This window comes from Tamandua tetradactyla, chromosome 13 (assembly GCF_023851605.1).
Source record: "Tamandua tetradactyla isolate mTamTet1 chromosome 13, mTamTet1.pri, whole genome shotgun sequence".
Classification (NCBI taxonomy): Eukaryota; Metazoa; Chordata; class Mammalia; order Pilosa; family Myrmecophagidae; genus Tamandua; species Tamandua tetradactyla.
Genome location: NC_135339.1, coordinates 87,425,505 through 87,441,998, shown reverse-complemented (window position 1 = coordinate 87,441,998; position 16,494 = coordinate 87,425,505). Strand labels below are relative to the sequence as shown.

The 16,494-nt window shown below is 37.3% G+C and overlaps 1 protein-coding gene and 1 pseudogene across 3 annotated transcripts in view; both read right to left on the bottom strand.

Moving 5' to 3' along the window:
- Positions 1–420: 420 nt before the first annotated feature.
- Positions 421–16,494, bottom strand: part of ABRAXAS2 (abraxas 2, BRISC complex subunit) — a 43,998-nt gene continuing 27,924 nt past the window's right edge. For all 3 annotated transcript variants that reach the window (XM_077126346.1, XM_077126347.1, XM_077126348.1), the window contains 4 exons: positions 15,707–15,826; positions 14,419–14,503; positions 5,814–5,928; positions 421–3,864 (listed from right to left, as the gene is read on the bottom strand). In XM_077126346.1, coding sequence (XP_076982461.1) covers positions 3,395–3,864; positions 5,814–5,928; positions 14,419–14,503; positions 15,707–15,826 — 790 coding nt within the window. In that variant the 3' untranslated portion in view covers positions 421–3,394. The remainder of the gene's footprint in view (positions 3,865–5,813; positions 5,929–14,418; positions 14,504–15,706; positions 15,827–16,494) is intronic.
- On the bottom strand, positions 11,782–11,974 carry LOC143654702 (small nucleolar RNA U3; annotated as a pseudogene).

Below are 16,494 nucleotides of genomic sequence, written 5' to 3'. Positions count from 1 at the left end.
GGAAATCATTCTTGTGTTTTGACTCCAAAATCCATTTTGTAGTAATTTGATAAGCACTTTTGCTTTAGAGAAATACTAAAAAAAAACTGCTTTTGAATCACTCTCAGTCTCTAAAGGCATTTCTTCGTGCTTTTGGAAATTTAATAAATGGATTCCCAACTAAGAAAAGGTGAATTGGCTCTAGATTTTTTAGAAATAAAAACCACTGTCAATGCAAAACAAAGTGAAAATATGTGATTTTATCCAGAAATGAGATAAAGGTTGAAGCTCACTGACTAGGTCATCAACAAGACTGACCAATACTGGTCCAACTCTAATAATCTAAGGCGTGTTGGTGGAAAAACCCAAAGAATCAGGAATGTTTCTAGAATCATCTCTAGCATGGGGCGCATTAAATAATTTATGTAGTCAATGACCCACCACTTCTGAAGGTTTTTATTATACAAACACTTAAGTTGCAGGAAAATTAGAAAATGGAAATAAGTGAGAGATGAAAAAAAAATCACCCAAATTACCATGACTTAGGCACAACACTAGAATTGTTTTCTATGAACAGCAATCCTATATACATATTTTTTTCATATCATAATTCATGTAATATTTGCAAACCTGGCTTTCTTCATTTCACATCTAGAAATCATCTTTCCATGTCAAGAAATGTATTTCTACCTCAACATTCTTAATGGTTGCAGACTCTTTCTTCTATGGATGTACCAAAATTGAACCATTTCATTATCATTAGCATTAATGCTATTTCCAGTTTTTTGCTATTATAAAAGTTCTGCATTGAGTTTCCATGCTGCTAAATCTTTGAACAAATAGGCTACTTCTAATTACTACGCTTTGGACAACAATATTCCAAGGTTTCATTGCTAGAGAGTACCCTGCTACACTACACACCCGATCTTCCCAGGACCAGAATAGCCCCAGGGTAATCCAGTTTGGATGTACTCTATGTCCTGACTCTCCTGCCTTATTTGGGATAACACAAAAACTGTAAAATTTGGAGGACAATTAAGCTAAACCCCAGAACTTTTCCCAAATCTGTTTGTCATAAAGTTGAAAAGTAAACATTTTCCATTATTTATTAGCACCACATTTGCACAACTAGCCTTTAGGTTTCCTGTTTGGCAAAATTAAGGACTACTGTGGGAAAAGATGAAGCAAAATCTTTTAAAACAATAAAGATGTTTTAGTTACTGGAATGAAACTCACAGTCAAGGCAAGCCAGATCCAGAACACAGTTAATAATCATTACTTGTTAGCCAGGAAGTCCTGGCTCTTGGGTGAGTTCATGATTCCTCAGATGTGCTAAGAGCACCAAGTTCTACTGCATCTTAATTGTAGGTCAAACCGTTAAGGTTCTTATGCGAAAAGTTTCTTTTAAGGATCTTTCTCGGATTAAATTTTAGACTCAATTGACACTCAGTTCTCTTGGTAACTTGATACTCAATACATTCTCCTCAAAAGCAATAGCAGTATTTCAATAGATTGTATTTTTGTATTTTCCCTGAGACCAGCCTGGTGAAATATCTGTATGGAGACAATTTTAATGCCCTTTTAAAAACTGTATTATGTCTACTAAGAACTTCCAGAGCAGAGAAGCTGAGGCAATACCTGGTTGCATGCTCAAATAGACATTAGAACAATAGTACCATGATTAAATAAGTTTTTATTGTCACATTTAACTGCTTTGTCAGATACACATTGATGATTTTGGTATGGCATAAAAATAAAATTATTTTCCTGAATGTCAAAATCTGAAAGGAGGAGATGGCAATGGCACTTTAAAAAAAATTAAATCCACACTGGTGCTGAAGCTGCTAGGTAGCTGGTAGAAACTAGAAGACATGTGCAGATAAAGTGGTCTGCAACATTTCAAATCAAATGGCAGTGGTATAATGCCAACAAAAACAGAAAAGTAGTTCAAATACAGACCACATAGAGTGGATATCTGAAGAATGGCAGTTTGAGCATTTCATTTTTCAGTCGAAATTATACTGTCTAACTTAGTATAGGAACTGGAGCTTGGTGAGTAAACTTCTTTCCAATAAAATAAAACTACATTTGGAACTCAGATTTCAACGTTCTTTAACAATTTTCTTATTCTTAACAGGCTTGAACCAGTTCAAAGGAAAGGCTGTTACTTGCTAAAGGATTAACTTCATGGGCAAACTTCATCATAAATGGTGGGTCTTATCATTTCTAAGCTAAGAGCCCCAAATGCGCCAACATCTTTAGACTGTCATGGTTTCACACATTCTGGGCAAAATGAGAAAACAAGCAGTAATTAAATAAAAATATAAGTGCATCCCAACAGCGTCTCTACACCTTTCACAATCATCCCCCAAATGGCAACTTAAAACAAAAAAACTTAGAACAAAAAAAAAAGTATTGATATTTAGATTTAAAATGAATCTTTATTAATCAAGATTCCCAAATGATTTATTAAATACCTTTCCTCCACAAATAAACTAACACTAGGATTTATCAGAAGACCTAAATGAGTTACATCTTATGTTATCAATTCAGCTGGATCCACTGTCTGGAATCCATTCATCATCGACTCAGGTCTGGTACCTAACAACTGCCTTCCGTTACCCACTGCTGCGTGTCCTCCATTTGAGGCTCAAGAAGAGAGACCATAAATGTGGCTAGTGCAGCACAGCAGTCACTGTAATTCACCAAAAGAAAAATACTTCATTTATGACATACTTATCTGGATGATTACTTACTGGTAATTATTATTTCTACATTTTTTAAAAAGGCAACCATTTTAAGTGATCATACATAACAGGCTAGTAGAAAAAAGTTGAAACAAAGCCCTCTCTTTCAATCTCACAAAGTCATGCAGACAAGAGAAGGTATATTCAATTTGTTCCAATCAGGCTTCTTGGAATTATCAAAATTTCTTTTCTGGCAAAGATGAATTTGGCTCATCATAGAAAGAAGGTTCTTTGAAGGCTGCTGCTAAACTCGCTTCCCTTTGAAAAAGTAAATTTCAAGGCAAGATAGTGCAAGAGGTAAGTTTTTGATTTATAGAACACTTATAGACTAATTGTGCTTAGTCTCTAATTTCCACTTTATTTTACAGAACAGAAACTACATTGATAAGTTTCACTTTGCCTAAATTTACCAGTACATCCATGGATCGCACCAGAATTAGTACAATTTGATTATCTTAATGATTCTGTGGTAAAACCTGCACACTGCACCAGAAGATGAGGACAGCGGATGCAAGGTTCCTACAAGTTCTGTGCACAAGGACACTCCTCTTAGGAGTCAGTCATGGTATCTGAGAAAGCAGGTTTCCCCCTAGATTAAGTCCTCAAAAAAACCTCTCTCAAAAGCAGTTAGGAAAAACAGTGCTAAGTGGAGACTTTCTTTTGTTTAGTTAAATCTGGGAGGTCTGAGTGTTCCTGGAGTCTCCATCAGGATGTGTCGTGGGCCGTGAATCCCTCGAATGTGAGTATTCACTATTAGAGGGCTCTGTAGGGTCAATCAAATTCTCATAATCGCTGTCATCTGATTCATCAACACTGTCTCCAGCAGCTCTTTGGGAAGGAGGTCGGTCTGCTCCACCTCCAGGATACTTCAGTCCAGCACCGGTGGAAGCATAATTAGAAGAGCCCACAGCTTGAGGTCGAGGCATAAAGACACTACTTTCCATGCGAGAATGGCTTAAAGTACTTTCTTGATTGTTTGGGTTAAAATCAGAATAAGGGGGGGGAGGATCAGTGGCTTCCACATCTCCAAGTGTACTTCTACCTTCAGTTGCAAACCCAGAATAGGGCATCCGAGGACTGAACACTGGTTCCAAACTTTCAGGTGGCATCTGTCTGCTTAACATCGTCTGCTGCAATCCTGGGGGAAAACAGGAAGAATACTGTAACACTTTCTATACTTTCACAGCCTTTTTCCTATTCAACAGTCAACCTGAATGTAATGGAAACTAGCAACAAGGAAGAAGAAAAAAATCATTGTTTTACAACTGGCACAGTACTTTATAATTTACAAAATATTTTCATATACATTAATTTAAACCTCAGAGCAACCTTCAGAAGTATTATCATTGTTAGTAGTATAATTTCTATTGTACAGCTAAAGAAACCAGAGTTCAGAAAGGTTAAGGACTTGACCAACTGAACAGTTAGAGGATGGGGACCTGTTACGCAAAATGCAGATCTTTTCCCTCCAAATCCTGGGCTATTTCCCCACACCTGTTGCTCACTGTGCTCAAAGACTATGGGGACAAAAGGATGACACTGAGCAGTCCTTAGCAGTCTTTGCATTTATTTGAATGTCAGCTTTTTCTACACAGGCCTAACTTTGAAAAGCCTATTGTTTTAGAGTTACCTAACACAATAAAACTCAGACACTTCTTTCTTCTTAAAAGCTCAGGAGAGTTATGTTGTGTGGCAATTTTCCCAGGTACTAGGCCATGATTTCACCACATTTTGTGAATGCTGTTGAACAGCCCCACATATTCTAACAATCTATACTGCCTTTTAAAGAACTTTAAAATAACTTTTTTCTTCAGATTATAAAAATAATACACCTTCATACAAAATTAGAAAAGAACAAAGAAAATAAAACTCAGTAATACTGTTAGAATTGTGATGAAAATGGCAGAGGACATGAAGTTAAAAGACATTAACCTTTTTTTTTTTTAGGTGCATGGTCTGGGAATTGAACCCGGGTCTCCCACATGGAAGGTGAGCATTCTACCCCCGAACCATCTGTGCACCCAAAAGACCTAATGTTCAAACATCAGATCTCCCTACTCCCTAGTAGTGTCAGTCAAGTCACTAATCACTCCTGAACTTGTTTTTGTTTTATCCAGCTTTGTGTGTGCACATATTTGTATGTTTATGCATTTTAAAAATAACTGAGATTATACTATTTTTGTAGTTTTATATTCTAGTTTTTTTTCACTTAAATTTATGTATTGAGAATGAACCCACTTCATTAAAAATTCATTTCAGTGGCTGTACAATATTCGATTATAATTTATAGAGGTACCATAGAGATGTACCATAATTTATTCAACTACTCTAAAATGCTGTTTACAAGTGTTTGGAATTATTATCACTAGAAAAATGTAACAGTAAAACTCAATCAAACATCATCTGGTTGGACATACAAATTACAATTTTAATGGATTTGTAAGAATTCTTATTAAATTAGAAACATTGGTCATAGCTATCTCTCTTTTAGACTTGATATTATTTGCCATGTATTTTATAAATTCTACTTACAAATGTGAGAGTTGATGGCACTGTAGAGAAAATGTCTGTTATGATACTGGAGTTATTAGACTCATGGGCACACCTCTCACGCAACCAGCTGTTTCCTCAGCTTAATGGTATCCATTCATACAGTTACCAAAAAAAACAGACATCTAAAGCCTTTACTATGGTCCTGACTATAAACTAAAATGTTAGGGAACTTCTGTATGTGGCTGTAATGAACAAAGGATACAGTCCTTACATCTTGAGTATGTCAGGCTTAATTTATTACTAAACATCACATCTATGTAAATAGATAATATTGGTCAATAAATGTGAAAATCCGCACCAATCACTTCTTTGGATTTCTTCTAACCTGCTTTAGCTTTTCTAGGTTTGATCTTCTTTTGCTTCTAGTTTAAGAGACTGGAGAAGGATATTATAAAAAATAGTACTTCTCTGAAAAAGTTTAAAAGCAAGAGAATATCCTTTCCCAACAAACTAACTTGGGGTTTGATGGGTGAAGAAGGGTGTAAATTATTTAAACATTTCCCTGATACTGAACAGTATTAGTAAGAAACTTACTTCTTTCCTGTTCCTTTTCATTTTTCCTTTGAGTGATTTGTCTTTTTAATTTATTCACTTCTGCCTGACAAGATTCCACAACTCGTTCGCTCTTTTCTACATCTGCACACACTGCCTGAGTAAAGAAAATGACAAAAAAAGTTAGCTCAAGTCCAAGTACAAAGCATTCCATAAGGACAACACTTGTAACAATCCTAGAAAAAGCCCAGATGGCTTAATGAGTTAAAAAGCAGACACGTAGGAGTGACATTGTCATTGTAGCAATGTAAGCTATTCCCTGGAAAATTCTTCCCTCAGAATCAGCTAATAAAAGGGTAAATCCCACCTGCTTAGAACTTTGGAGGACAACAGAGACTAGAGAAGGACTCCACAAATGCTGAATTGAGGGAAAATAAGAATCTACAAGACAGGTAAGAAATTTCCATCCTGGACCTGCTGGTTTGTAACCCCTTCCCCTTACTTGGTCCTGCGTAGCTTGGGAGTCATGTAGAGGTGGCAGGGCCCAGATGCCTCCTGTTACAGACACAGACTTTAGAGACACTCGTAGCAGCAGGTTAGAAGCCCAAGCATATATGTACTGAGACCCAAGGATTGTTGTTGTTACGATAACAACTAAAAGGATCAAACATTTAGGAATAATTTAACCAAGGATACAAAGGATTTATAAACAGAAAACTATAAAACATCACTAAAAGAAAACCTAAATAAATGGAAGGACATTCTGTGTTCATGGACTGGAAGACTAAGTATCGTTAAGATGTCAATTCTAAACAAAATGATTTACAGATTCTATGCAATCTCAATCAAAATTCGAACAGCCTACTTTGCAGAAAAGGAAAAGCTTATTATCAAATTTATTTGGACAGGTAAGGGGCCCCAAATAGCCAAACTCATTATGAAATAAAAAGAACGAAATTGGAGGACTCACACTTCCTGTGTTTAAAGCTTATTACAATGCCACAGTAGTCAAAACAGCATGGTACTGGCACAAAGACAGGTACAGTAACTGATGGAACTGAATTCAGAGTTCAGAAACAGACCCTTGCATCTATGGCCACCTGATTTTTTTTTTCTAAGTTTATATACTCAGACAAAATTGTTTTTATTAGAACAGTTGTAGGTTTACAGAAACATCATACAGGAAGTACAAAGTTCCCATTTAATTCCCTCACACACAGTTTTCCCTATTAACCTTTTGCATTAGTGTGGCACCTTTGTTATAATTCAAACAATGTTATTATAATTACGCCATTAACTTCAGCAGTTTTTACATTGTGTTATACAGTTCTGTTTGTGTGTTTCTGTGTGTGTGTGGTAACTCATATACAACCTAAATTTCCCCTTTTGAATATACATTTCAGTGGTGTTAATTACATACACAAAATTGTGTCTCCATCTCCATCATCTTGTCCACTGCCAAAACTTTTCCATCACCCCAAACAGAAATTCCATACCAATTAAACATTAATTCCCCACTTCATGCCCTCTCTTGGCCCTTGGCAAGCAGTATTCAAGTTCAAGTTTATATACTTTTGCTTCTTATTTTTACATTTACAGAGAGGCAGTATCTTTGGGTTTGTCAGTGCACAATCCATTTTTGCCTTTTTTTTTTGCATGGGCAGGCATCAGGAATCAAACATGGCAGATCTCTGGCCATGTTCAGTCTCTTGGGTTTCTGCTGAGCCACCGTGGCCCACCCCATTCTTGCAACTTTGAGAAGCCATATGAGGGAGACGTGTGGCTGTAGAAACCTGGGTTATGTGTATTTGTGAGCTCAGCAAGTCTGCTAAAATGACAGACAGTTTACAATTACCCATTCCCCAGTTTTCTCTATGAAACAGATTGTAGTTACTTTGGTTAAAAGTTATAATTAATGTCAATGGTTGCAACTATACATAGGAGCTATGATAACAGAGAAATACAACTAACTGTGTATGTGCTTTCGTTTTTCAAGGAATAGAGTAAAAGCAATGCATGTGAATAATCTTTATAGATCCCAGACTCCATCTTTTACTGTTCAGGTCCAGGAACTATGTCTTTATGTTATTTATTGTCCAGTGTGCCACTCCTGGTTAATTTCATTATCTCCCACCGTGAGAAGATAGCAATGCTATTATTATTCACAACATCTAATCCACTGTGTCTTCTTCTCTTGAACTCTTTAAACTAATCACTGCATTCCTAGAATGATATCTATTTCAAACTTGACGCACCCCTGCTTCCAGACGTCACCACCACTCGGGAGGACAAGTAAGAGATTCATGGGCAGAGTGAGAATTTCCTATGTACAAAGAATGTCCATTCCTTATCTGGCAGGGCTTGAGACTGACCTGGAAGCACACGATGTCAGCGCTTTGATGGGAGCCAAGAAGGGACAGTGACCAGAAAGGCCCACTGGAGTTGCAGAGCAAGAGTCTCAAAAGTTCTCAGAGGAGGCTGACACAGCCAGGCCCAGGGGACTGCCGGACACTTGGTGTGGAGCCTACAGAGGGAAAGGCCATTCTGGGTGCTAGTGGTAGGGTAAAGACACTGCCACCACCCTTGCCACTGTTGGGTGCTGTAGACGTGAGGTACGGATACACAGGCCCACACATGCAACTCACACCCAAGGTAGGCAGTGGATTACTGGTGGTCTAGAGACCTTAACTTGAACTGAGTGACATGAATGAGTCACCCCAAATAAGTGTGTCTGCATCATCCCAGTAGCCCTACCTCATGCAAACCTGTCCAGCAAGAATGATCTACTTGCCAGGCCACCCCTTAGAACTGAACACGGGACCAAGGGACAACCCTTATTGACCCAAGTTCCAGAGCTCCTCTGGGCATCTGTTCAACCCCACACATGGTGTAGAGGGTAAGAGGAGCACTTCCAAAAAGAAGAAATGGGAATCAGGGCCCACAAAGATACTGGCCTAGGCTCAAGGCACCCTGCTCAGATGGCACTGCCAGCCCCAGCCCATCCAAACCAGCAGAGGGAGACTCAGAAAAATTTAAGGAAGCACTCCAAAAAGCAAGGGGGACCCTGAGGACCAGAGTCCAAAGGATGGGTTCTACTTGCCCAGTCTAAGGACAGTACTGCTTATGCCTTATGCATACAATATAATGTTCTATATCATCTTTTCTTAATCAATTATTAAAGAAAGCTACCCAATAATAGATTAATGTGGTGGTTTTATAATATGTCCATGAATCCAAGAGGTGGTACTTAATTCCTCTCCTCTTGAGCAAAGACTAGACTTTGAAACTTGTTTTTCTGAATAGAATTTGGTGAAGTAATGGTGTGTAGGCTCCAAGGCTAACTCAGAGAAGACACTGTGGCTTCTATCTTGTTTTTGCTCTCTCTCTCTTTTTCTATTCTGTGACTGAGTTGCCCTCTCTTTTCAATCACCTGCTCTGAGGGAAGCCAGATGCTATGTTGTTAGAACATAACAAGCAACACCATGGAGAGTTCCACATAGTGAGGAACCAGGGCTTCCTAAGGAAGTGAGCTTGGAAGCAGATCCTCCTGCCCAGACAAGCCTTCAGATGACATCAAGGACCCAAACAATATCCTCTGGCTTATTTTTGACAACGCTGCTAAGTGCACTAATGTGGGAAAGAACAGTCTCTTCAACAGATGGTGCTGGGAGAACTGGATATCCACATGCAAAAGAATGAAAGAGGCCTCCTATCCCACCCTATATACCAAAATGAACTCAAAATGGATCAGAGTCCTAAATATAAAAGTCAGGACCATAAAACTCCTAGAAGAAAATGTAAAGAAGCATCGTTAAGATTTTATGTTAGGCAATAGTTTCTTAGACTTTATACCCAAAGTACAAGCAACAAAAGAAAAAACAGATAAATGGTATCTCCTGAAAATGAAAAACTTTTGTGCATCAAAGACTTAGTTAAGAATGTGAAAAAACAACCTACTCAACGGGAGAAAATATCTGGAAACCACACATCCCATAAAGGTTAAATATCCAGAATATTTTTAAAAATCCTCAACAATAAACAGACAACCCCATTAAAAATCGGCAAAAGACTTGAATAGACGTTTCTCCAAAAAGGAAATACAAATGGCTAAAAAGCACATGAAAGGATAGTTAACATTACCAGTTATTAGGGAAGTGAGATACCATTACACACCCACTAGAATGGCTACTATTTAAAAAAAACCCAGAAAATTACAAATGTTGGAGAGGACGTGGAGAAATAGAAATAGGAACATTCATCATTGCTGGTGGAAATGGTGCAGCCACTGTGGATGAGTTTGGCAGCTCCTGAGAAAGTTAAGTATAGAATTACTATATGACCTCACAAACCCTGTGAAAGATTCTCTCCCAGAGGCCGTAAGTGTCTCATTATAATCCATTGGCTCTAGGCTGTAATTAGGTCACATATCCATCTCTGAACCAATCTCTCTGGCCATCAGAGGAATGCTAAGTTCTGACTGCGTAGGCCTAGTTCACATATTCTATCCCTAAACCCAGAGTGGACACCTCATCCAAGGCATAAGTACAGAGGACACAGAGGAAAGGGTAGTTTCCCAGAGGGAAATCGGATGTGGGTACCACAATTTAAAAAAACATGCTAGACAGCAAATCCAACAAATACCCACTACACCAGGACACCTCTTCACAACATTGATGAGGCCAAAGCAGAGTACTGAAAAGGTTTGCTTGGTGAGCCAGAATAAGACGAAATGAATGTTTGGAAATTAGGGAGGGCTGGAAATTGATCCAGGAACTGTCCTTACCCCAAAGCAAAAGACCTATCTCTAGGGTCTTATGGCCCCACACCTAACATTCCTCTCTCTGAGGCAGAGATGGGGACAGGTTAATGACTTTCCTCTCTGAAACCCAGTTTCCATGCTGGGCACCATCTCTTCTGCTGGCACATTCTTTATTCAGATGGACTAATATCATCGACTCTACCCCAGGACTACAGATGAATCACTCGACCCAGCCTTGCCATCCTAGACAGGTTTTCTAGACTTTGATTCACCTACATTGATTTATAAATTAAGTACATCCCTATGATTCTCCTACGTTTCTTGGTGCTGTCCTACCTCAACTCTGTTCAGTAGCTTAAGTGAGACAGAGCAGGGCAGAGCAAAAAGAACTGAAAGCAGGGACTCAAACAGGTATTTGCACACCGATGTTCATAGAGGCACTATTCACAACTGCCAAAAGATGGAAGCAACTCAAGTATCCCTCAACAGAAGAATCGATAAACAAATTGTGTTATAGACAGCCAATGGAATATTATTCATCTACAAAAAGGAATGAAGTTCTAATTCATGCAACAATATGGATGAACCTTGAAGACATAATACTGAATGAAATAGGTCAGACACAGAAGGACAAATATTCTATGATAACACTGATATGAAATAATTTGAATATTTTTATATTCAAATTCACAGAGTTAGAATTCTAACTCACAGAGTTAGAATCCAGAATACTGGGTACCAAGGGTTGGGTTGGAGATAGAGAATGGGGAGTTAATACTTAGTTTCTACAGTTTCTATTTAGGTTGACTGTAAAGTACTGGAAATGGATGGTGGTGATGGCAGCACATTACTGTAAGTGTAATTAACAGCACAGAACTACATATGTGAATGTGGTCAAAAGAGGAAATTTTCAGTTGTATGTATGTTACTAAGATAAAAATTTATAAACAGAAGACCTTATCACACAGTAAACCTTATTATAAAGGATGGAGTATAGTTAATAGTACAAGTATAAAAATGTTCCTTCATGAATTATAACAAATGTACCACATTAATATAAGATGTTAATAGTAAGAGTGACATATGGGGAAAAAAGGACACCTATATAAGCTATGGACTATAGTTTATGGTCCAATTTTAATATTCTTTTTTCAATTGTAACAAAGATACCACACTGATGCAAAGTATCAGCAACAGGGAGTATATGAGAATGTCGTAATTTTTTTTTTCCAAATCGAAAACAGAGTCCACTCAGACTGCATCCTCTCCCTGTTGCTCTCCCAAAGGGAAGAGAATGACCATCAATAGCAAAAGGCAGTTGCAGCAAAGCAACACCAAGAGCTAGTTTTGTGCTCAAGAGCATCCAGAATGCTGTAATTTTTACATGTTTTTTCTGTATACCTACAACTTCTCTAATTAAAATAAATAAATAACTCAATAACTAAATAAAAAGGAGCAGCAGGCAAGGCTAAGACAGGCAAAGGGACATGGCCCAGGTCGTATAGTTGCTTGGGCTGAGTTGCAGTTCCAACTCAAGTCTTCCTGACCCAAAGCCTAAGTTCTTTCTATTGCTCTAGGCTGCTTCCCATTAAATGATTTAACCCAGTGAGGGCCCACCAGAGTGCCTGGCGCATAATAAGCGTTCAGTAAATGCAAAGAGAAATCTAAGTTCCCTTTTTTAGAGGATATGATGGTGGTGGGTAGGAAGACCAGAGATGAGGGGCCTTGTGTATTGGGGGTAAAAATCAGAGAGGGAGAAGCTGCTGGGGAAGGTTCAAGCTGTCTAAACAAGGGATTTGACTCATGGGTTAGAGAAAAAATTCCATTCCCAGAAAGGAAAGTCTAGGCTACTCCTGCTACAGTGGTCATCCATGTCTTGCACAAACATTCCCTGGGTTATCAATATCAACAGTTAAAAATCACACTGATGTTCTGCATCCTTTATACAATGTGATGGAAATGGCACTTTACCTCGGTGGTTTTCCTCATCCAAACCCATAACATCAGTTTAATCATGAGAAAAACATTAAACAAATTCCAATAGTGGGGCATCCTACAAAACACTTGACCAGTGCTTCTCTGAACTATGAAGGTCATCAAAAACAAATAGAGTCCAAGAAACAGTCAAGAGGCACCTAAGGAGACATGAGAACTAAACGTAATGTGGTGTTGTGGATGGGTTTCTGGAACAGACAAAGACAATGATAAAAACTAAGACCATCTGAATAAACTATGGAATTTAGTCAATAATAATGTATCAGAACAGGTTCCTTAATTGCGGCTAATGTACCTCACTAATATAAAATTATTACTAATACAGTAAAGGATTATATGGGAATTCTCTATACTATTTTCTTAATTTTTCTGTAGCTCTAAAGCTGTCCTAAAAAATAAAGTCTATTAAAATAATAATAATAACCAGACATGTAAGGTAGAACAAAATCATGGAGGTCAAGATATCAGTGCTATTATGCACCGATTTACTCTCTTCAGAAGGAGAGCATGGTATATAGCTTACAAATTCTTGTAGAATAAGGGCAAAATGGGAAAGATTTCATCTTTTCTCTTGATTAGTTATTTTTATTGAAATGAAAAAGAAATTTTTGATACCAGTCTAGTATGCAAATGGAGAACAAAAGATAAGACAGGAGAGAGATGCCTTCATCTTTTATTTATAATCAACAATCAAACATCAGATAATAAAACATTTATTTAACAACAAAAAATTTAAATTAAGGAAAAGTTAAAAAGAAAAATAAATTTCAAAGTCAAGATTTACTTAAGTATAACTATTTGGGATACCATCTATGGAATTTAACCCATTCACATAAAGGCAATCTGCTGTACTGTTGGTGTTTTCAGAGAAGGCCTTACTGCATCAGCAATGAAAAGATGCTGACAGTCTGAGAAGGGCACAGTAATGAATTCAGGACAAAAAGCTGTTTTTTCACTGCACGTTTCTTCCATAGCAGAAATACCAGAAATTGCCAGCAAATAGGCCAGTTACCAGAGAGCCTGTACAAAGTTCCCAATGCTCCTAGGTGTACCATGACTCTAATATGGAATACTAACATTGGAAATTACCTGTTTTATGCTTTCTTCTTTTACCACAGGCTGAATTTCGTCTGCTCTCCTCTTTTTAGTAGTTCCCTTCATTCTCCTGTCTATGCTTTGGAGCCTTCTTCCTCAAACCTAGGCTTTCTCCGGGACTTGGTGAGTTTCCTGAACTATACTACTTACCTTTCTGTCCTCAAAGAAGAGCTCAAAGGCTCTTTTGTTTGTTAGTGCTTTTGAGCAAATCACTCCTAAGAAACACATGAAGGAAGATGAAAACAAAGTGGGAAAGTATCCGTAGTAGCTAGCTCAGGATCTGGCTTGCAGGGAATGTTTCCATAAATTTTTTCTGCATGAATGACTAGGAATGAATGTGCTCCAATGCAATCCTCCCACACAGTGGAGGTAGCTAGGGGCAAAGTATGCAAAATAGAAGATGGAAGCAGGGCTATACCAAGGTATGGGTGCCTCTTGCTATAGTCTTTACTTTGAATCTAACTGAAGGAGACAGCACAGCTGTGTTCCTAGTACCCTATTTTTAAACTCAGAGTACATTTCCCTACAAAACTCTGCTATAAATGAGATGATAAACTTTTATAGTAGTGATATTAATAAAGTACTTCAGAGTCACCACTTCAGGCACATAATGAGCAAGATAGGCTTCCACAGGTTGGCATGGATGACTATACTACAGATCTGATATTATGCTGGGAAAGAATATTCTGACTTTTGGACCACATTTTATGCATCAATTTGGGGATTATTAAAATTAAAGTAGAATCAAAAGCACTGGGCTATATGAATAAAATGAAAACCAGTAAATAAATCAGTTACCTGCACTTTCTCCTGAAGTGCATTATAAACCTGATAAATCGCCCTGATGTCTTTCATTACTCCATCCTTGTCAAAAAAGTCGGTACTAGAAGACGGAAAAAAAAAGATGTCACACATTTATAACTGTCATGAATCTGAAAGCCATTTTTCCCATCACTTCTACCTAAATCCACTACTTAAATGCTGGGACTTTCAAGATGACAATGTCTAAGCAATAATGTCCAGACTACTACATGTACAGAAGAGAAATAAAAAGGAACGCATGTTACTAAGACAATTAAAAAGATAAAAATTTATGTATTTTTTCAGTAATACATTCAGCTCTTAGAACCTCAGAAATACACATATTCTATCCAAACTTCTGTAGTAATTGCAAAAAACTCTGTAGCAAATGATAAAAATAAAAAATACTATGAAAAGTAAAGTAGCTTTTACCATTTTGCACACGCTAGCATAGCTATAATCAAAAAGTCAGACAACAAGTGTTGGTAAGGATATAAATGGGAAGTCTCATACACTGCTGGTGGCCAGATGTAGTCACTTTGGGAAACAATCTGGCATTTCCTCAAAAGTTTAAATATATGAGCCAGAAATCCCACTCCTAGGTATGTACTCAAGAGACATAAAAATAAATGTCCACACAGAAACTTGTACATGAACGTTCACTGCATTCATAACCAAAGGGTAGAAACCCAAATGTTCATCGGCAGACAAACAAAATGGATTAACAAAAATGTTTTGGGTAAACAGAATGCAGTTTATCCATATAAAAATATTATTTGGTCATGAAAGGCATGAAGTACTGACACATGGAACAACATGGAAACATTATGCTACGTGAAATACTACGCATTATATGATTCAATTCATATGAAAGTCCAGAACAGGGAAATCTATAGAGACAGAAAGTAAATAAGTGGTTGCCTAAGGCTGCGTGGTGGTGAAAAGATACAGTGTTCTTTTTGAAGTGAAAAAAAAATTTTAAAATTGTGGTGATGGCTGCATATATCCAAAAACCATCAAATTGTATGCTTTAAATGACTGAATTGTATGGTATGTGAATATCTCAATAAAGCTGTTAAAAAATAAAAGAAAGTAAACTAGTTTTTTAATAAGAATAAAATTTTGATATATGCTGGTGGTTCAAGACAACTATCCCTTACTGCATTCTTCAATTTCAATCATATCAAACTTGATTTCACATTTCTTCAAAAACATTTTAAATACTGTTAACAAAGAAACTGTTGACAGAAGGAAAGAAAAACTTTCATTTTACCTTTCAACTTACCCATGTTCTTTAATAACTTTGGCATAACTTTGAGAAGTATTTGGCACTGAAGACACTTTGTACTCCTGCTGGCTGGTATTGCCTAGATTGGGAATAGCAAGTGATATCCTTTGATTATACCTATGGGAGGAATACAGAAAGAGATCACTCTGTGAGGGGGTCTTGACAATAAGGAGTCTCAGTTCCTCACACTGGTGAACTAGCAGATCTCATGGAGCAAGACAACCCGACAATGCATGAGTTAATGAGCAATTTTCTTCTTCCCATTAAGGCAAGAGCTTCTTGAGGACAGAGAAGTATCTTACACATCTTGGTGTTTCCACACCAAGTCCTAAAACATACTGTAACTGCTCAAGAAATACCTACTGATTCATTAAGGAAATTTTGCAAATGGCTATATGACAATTAATACTTATTTTCACCGGTGTTCATTTAATTTATTCTACGATAAATGAATTTCCAGAGGAAAACTTTTCTGCTTATGGACCGACAGTATAATCACACGACATTCTGGCTTTTTTTTGTTGTTTTAACAAGTTTATAATGCAAAAAGCTCATTAGTCAGTACATGGATCAATTTTACAATTTTGTCTTTGAAATCTGTGCTTTAAAACTGCAATCAGTCTACTGCAGCAAAAAACTATATTTCTACATAATGGATTATAGAGAAACAATGATTTCTACCTGGTTACTGCTATATGAATTCATGTATGTATAATAAATATATCTTGCTAGTGCTTCTTGGTTCAAAAACAATTTTAATTTATACAAATAAGTGACAAGGAAAA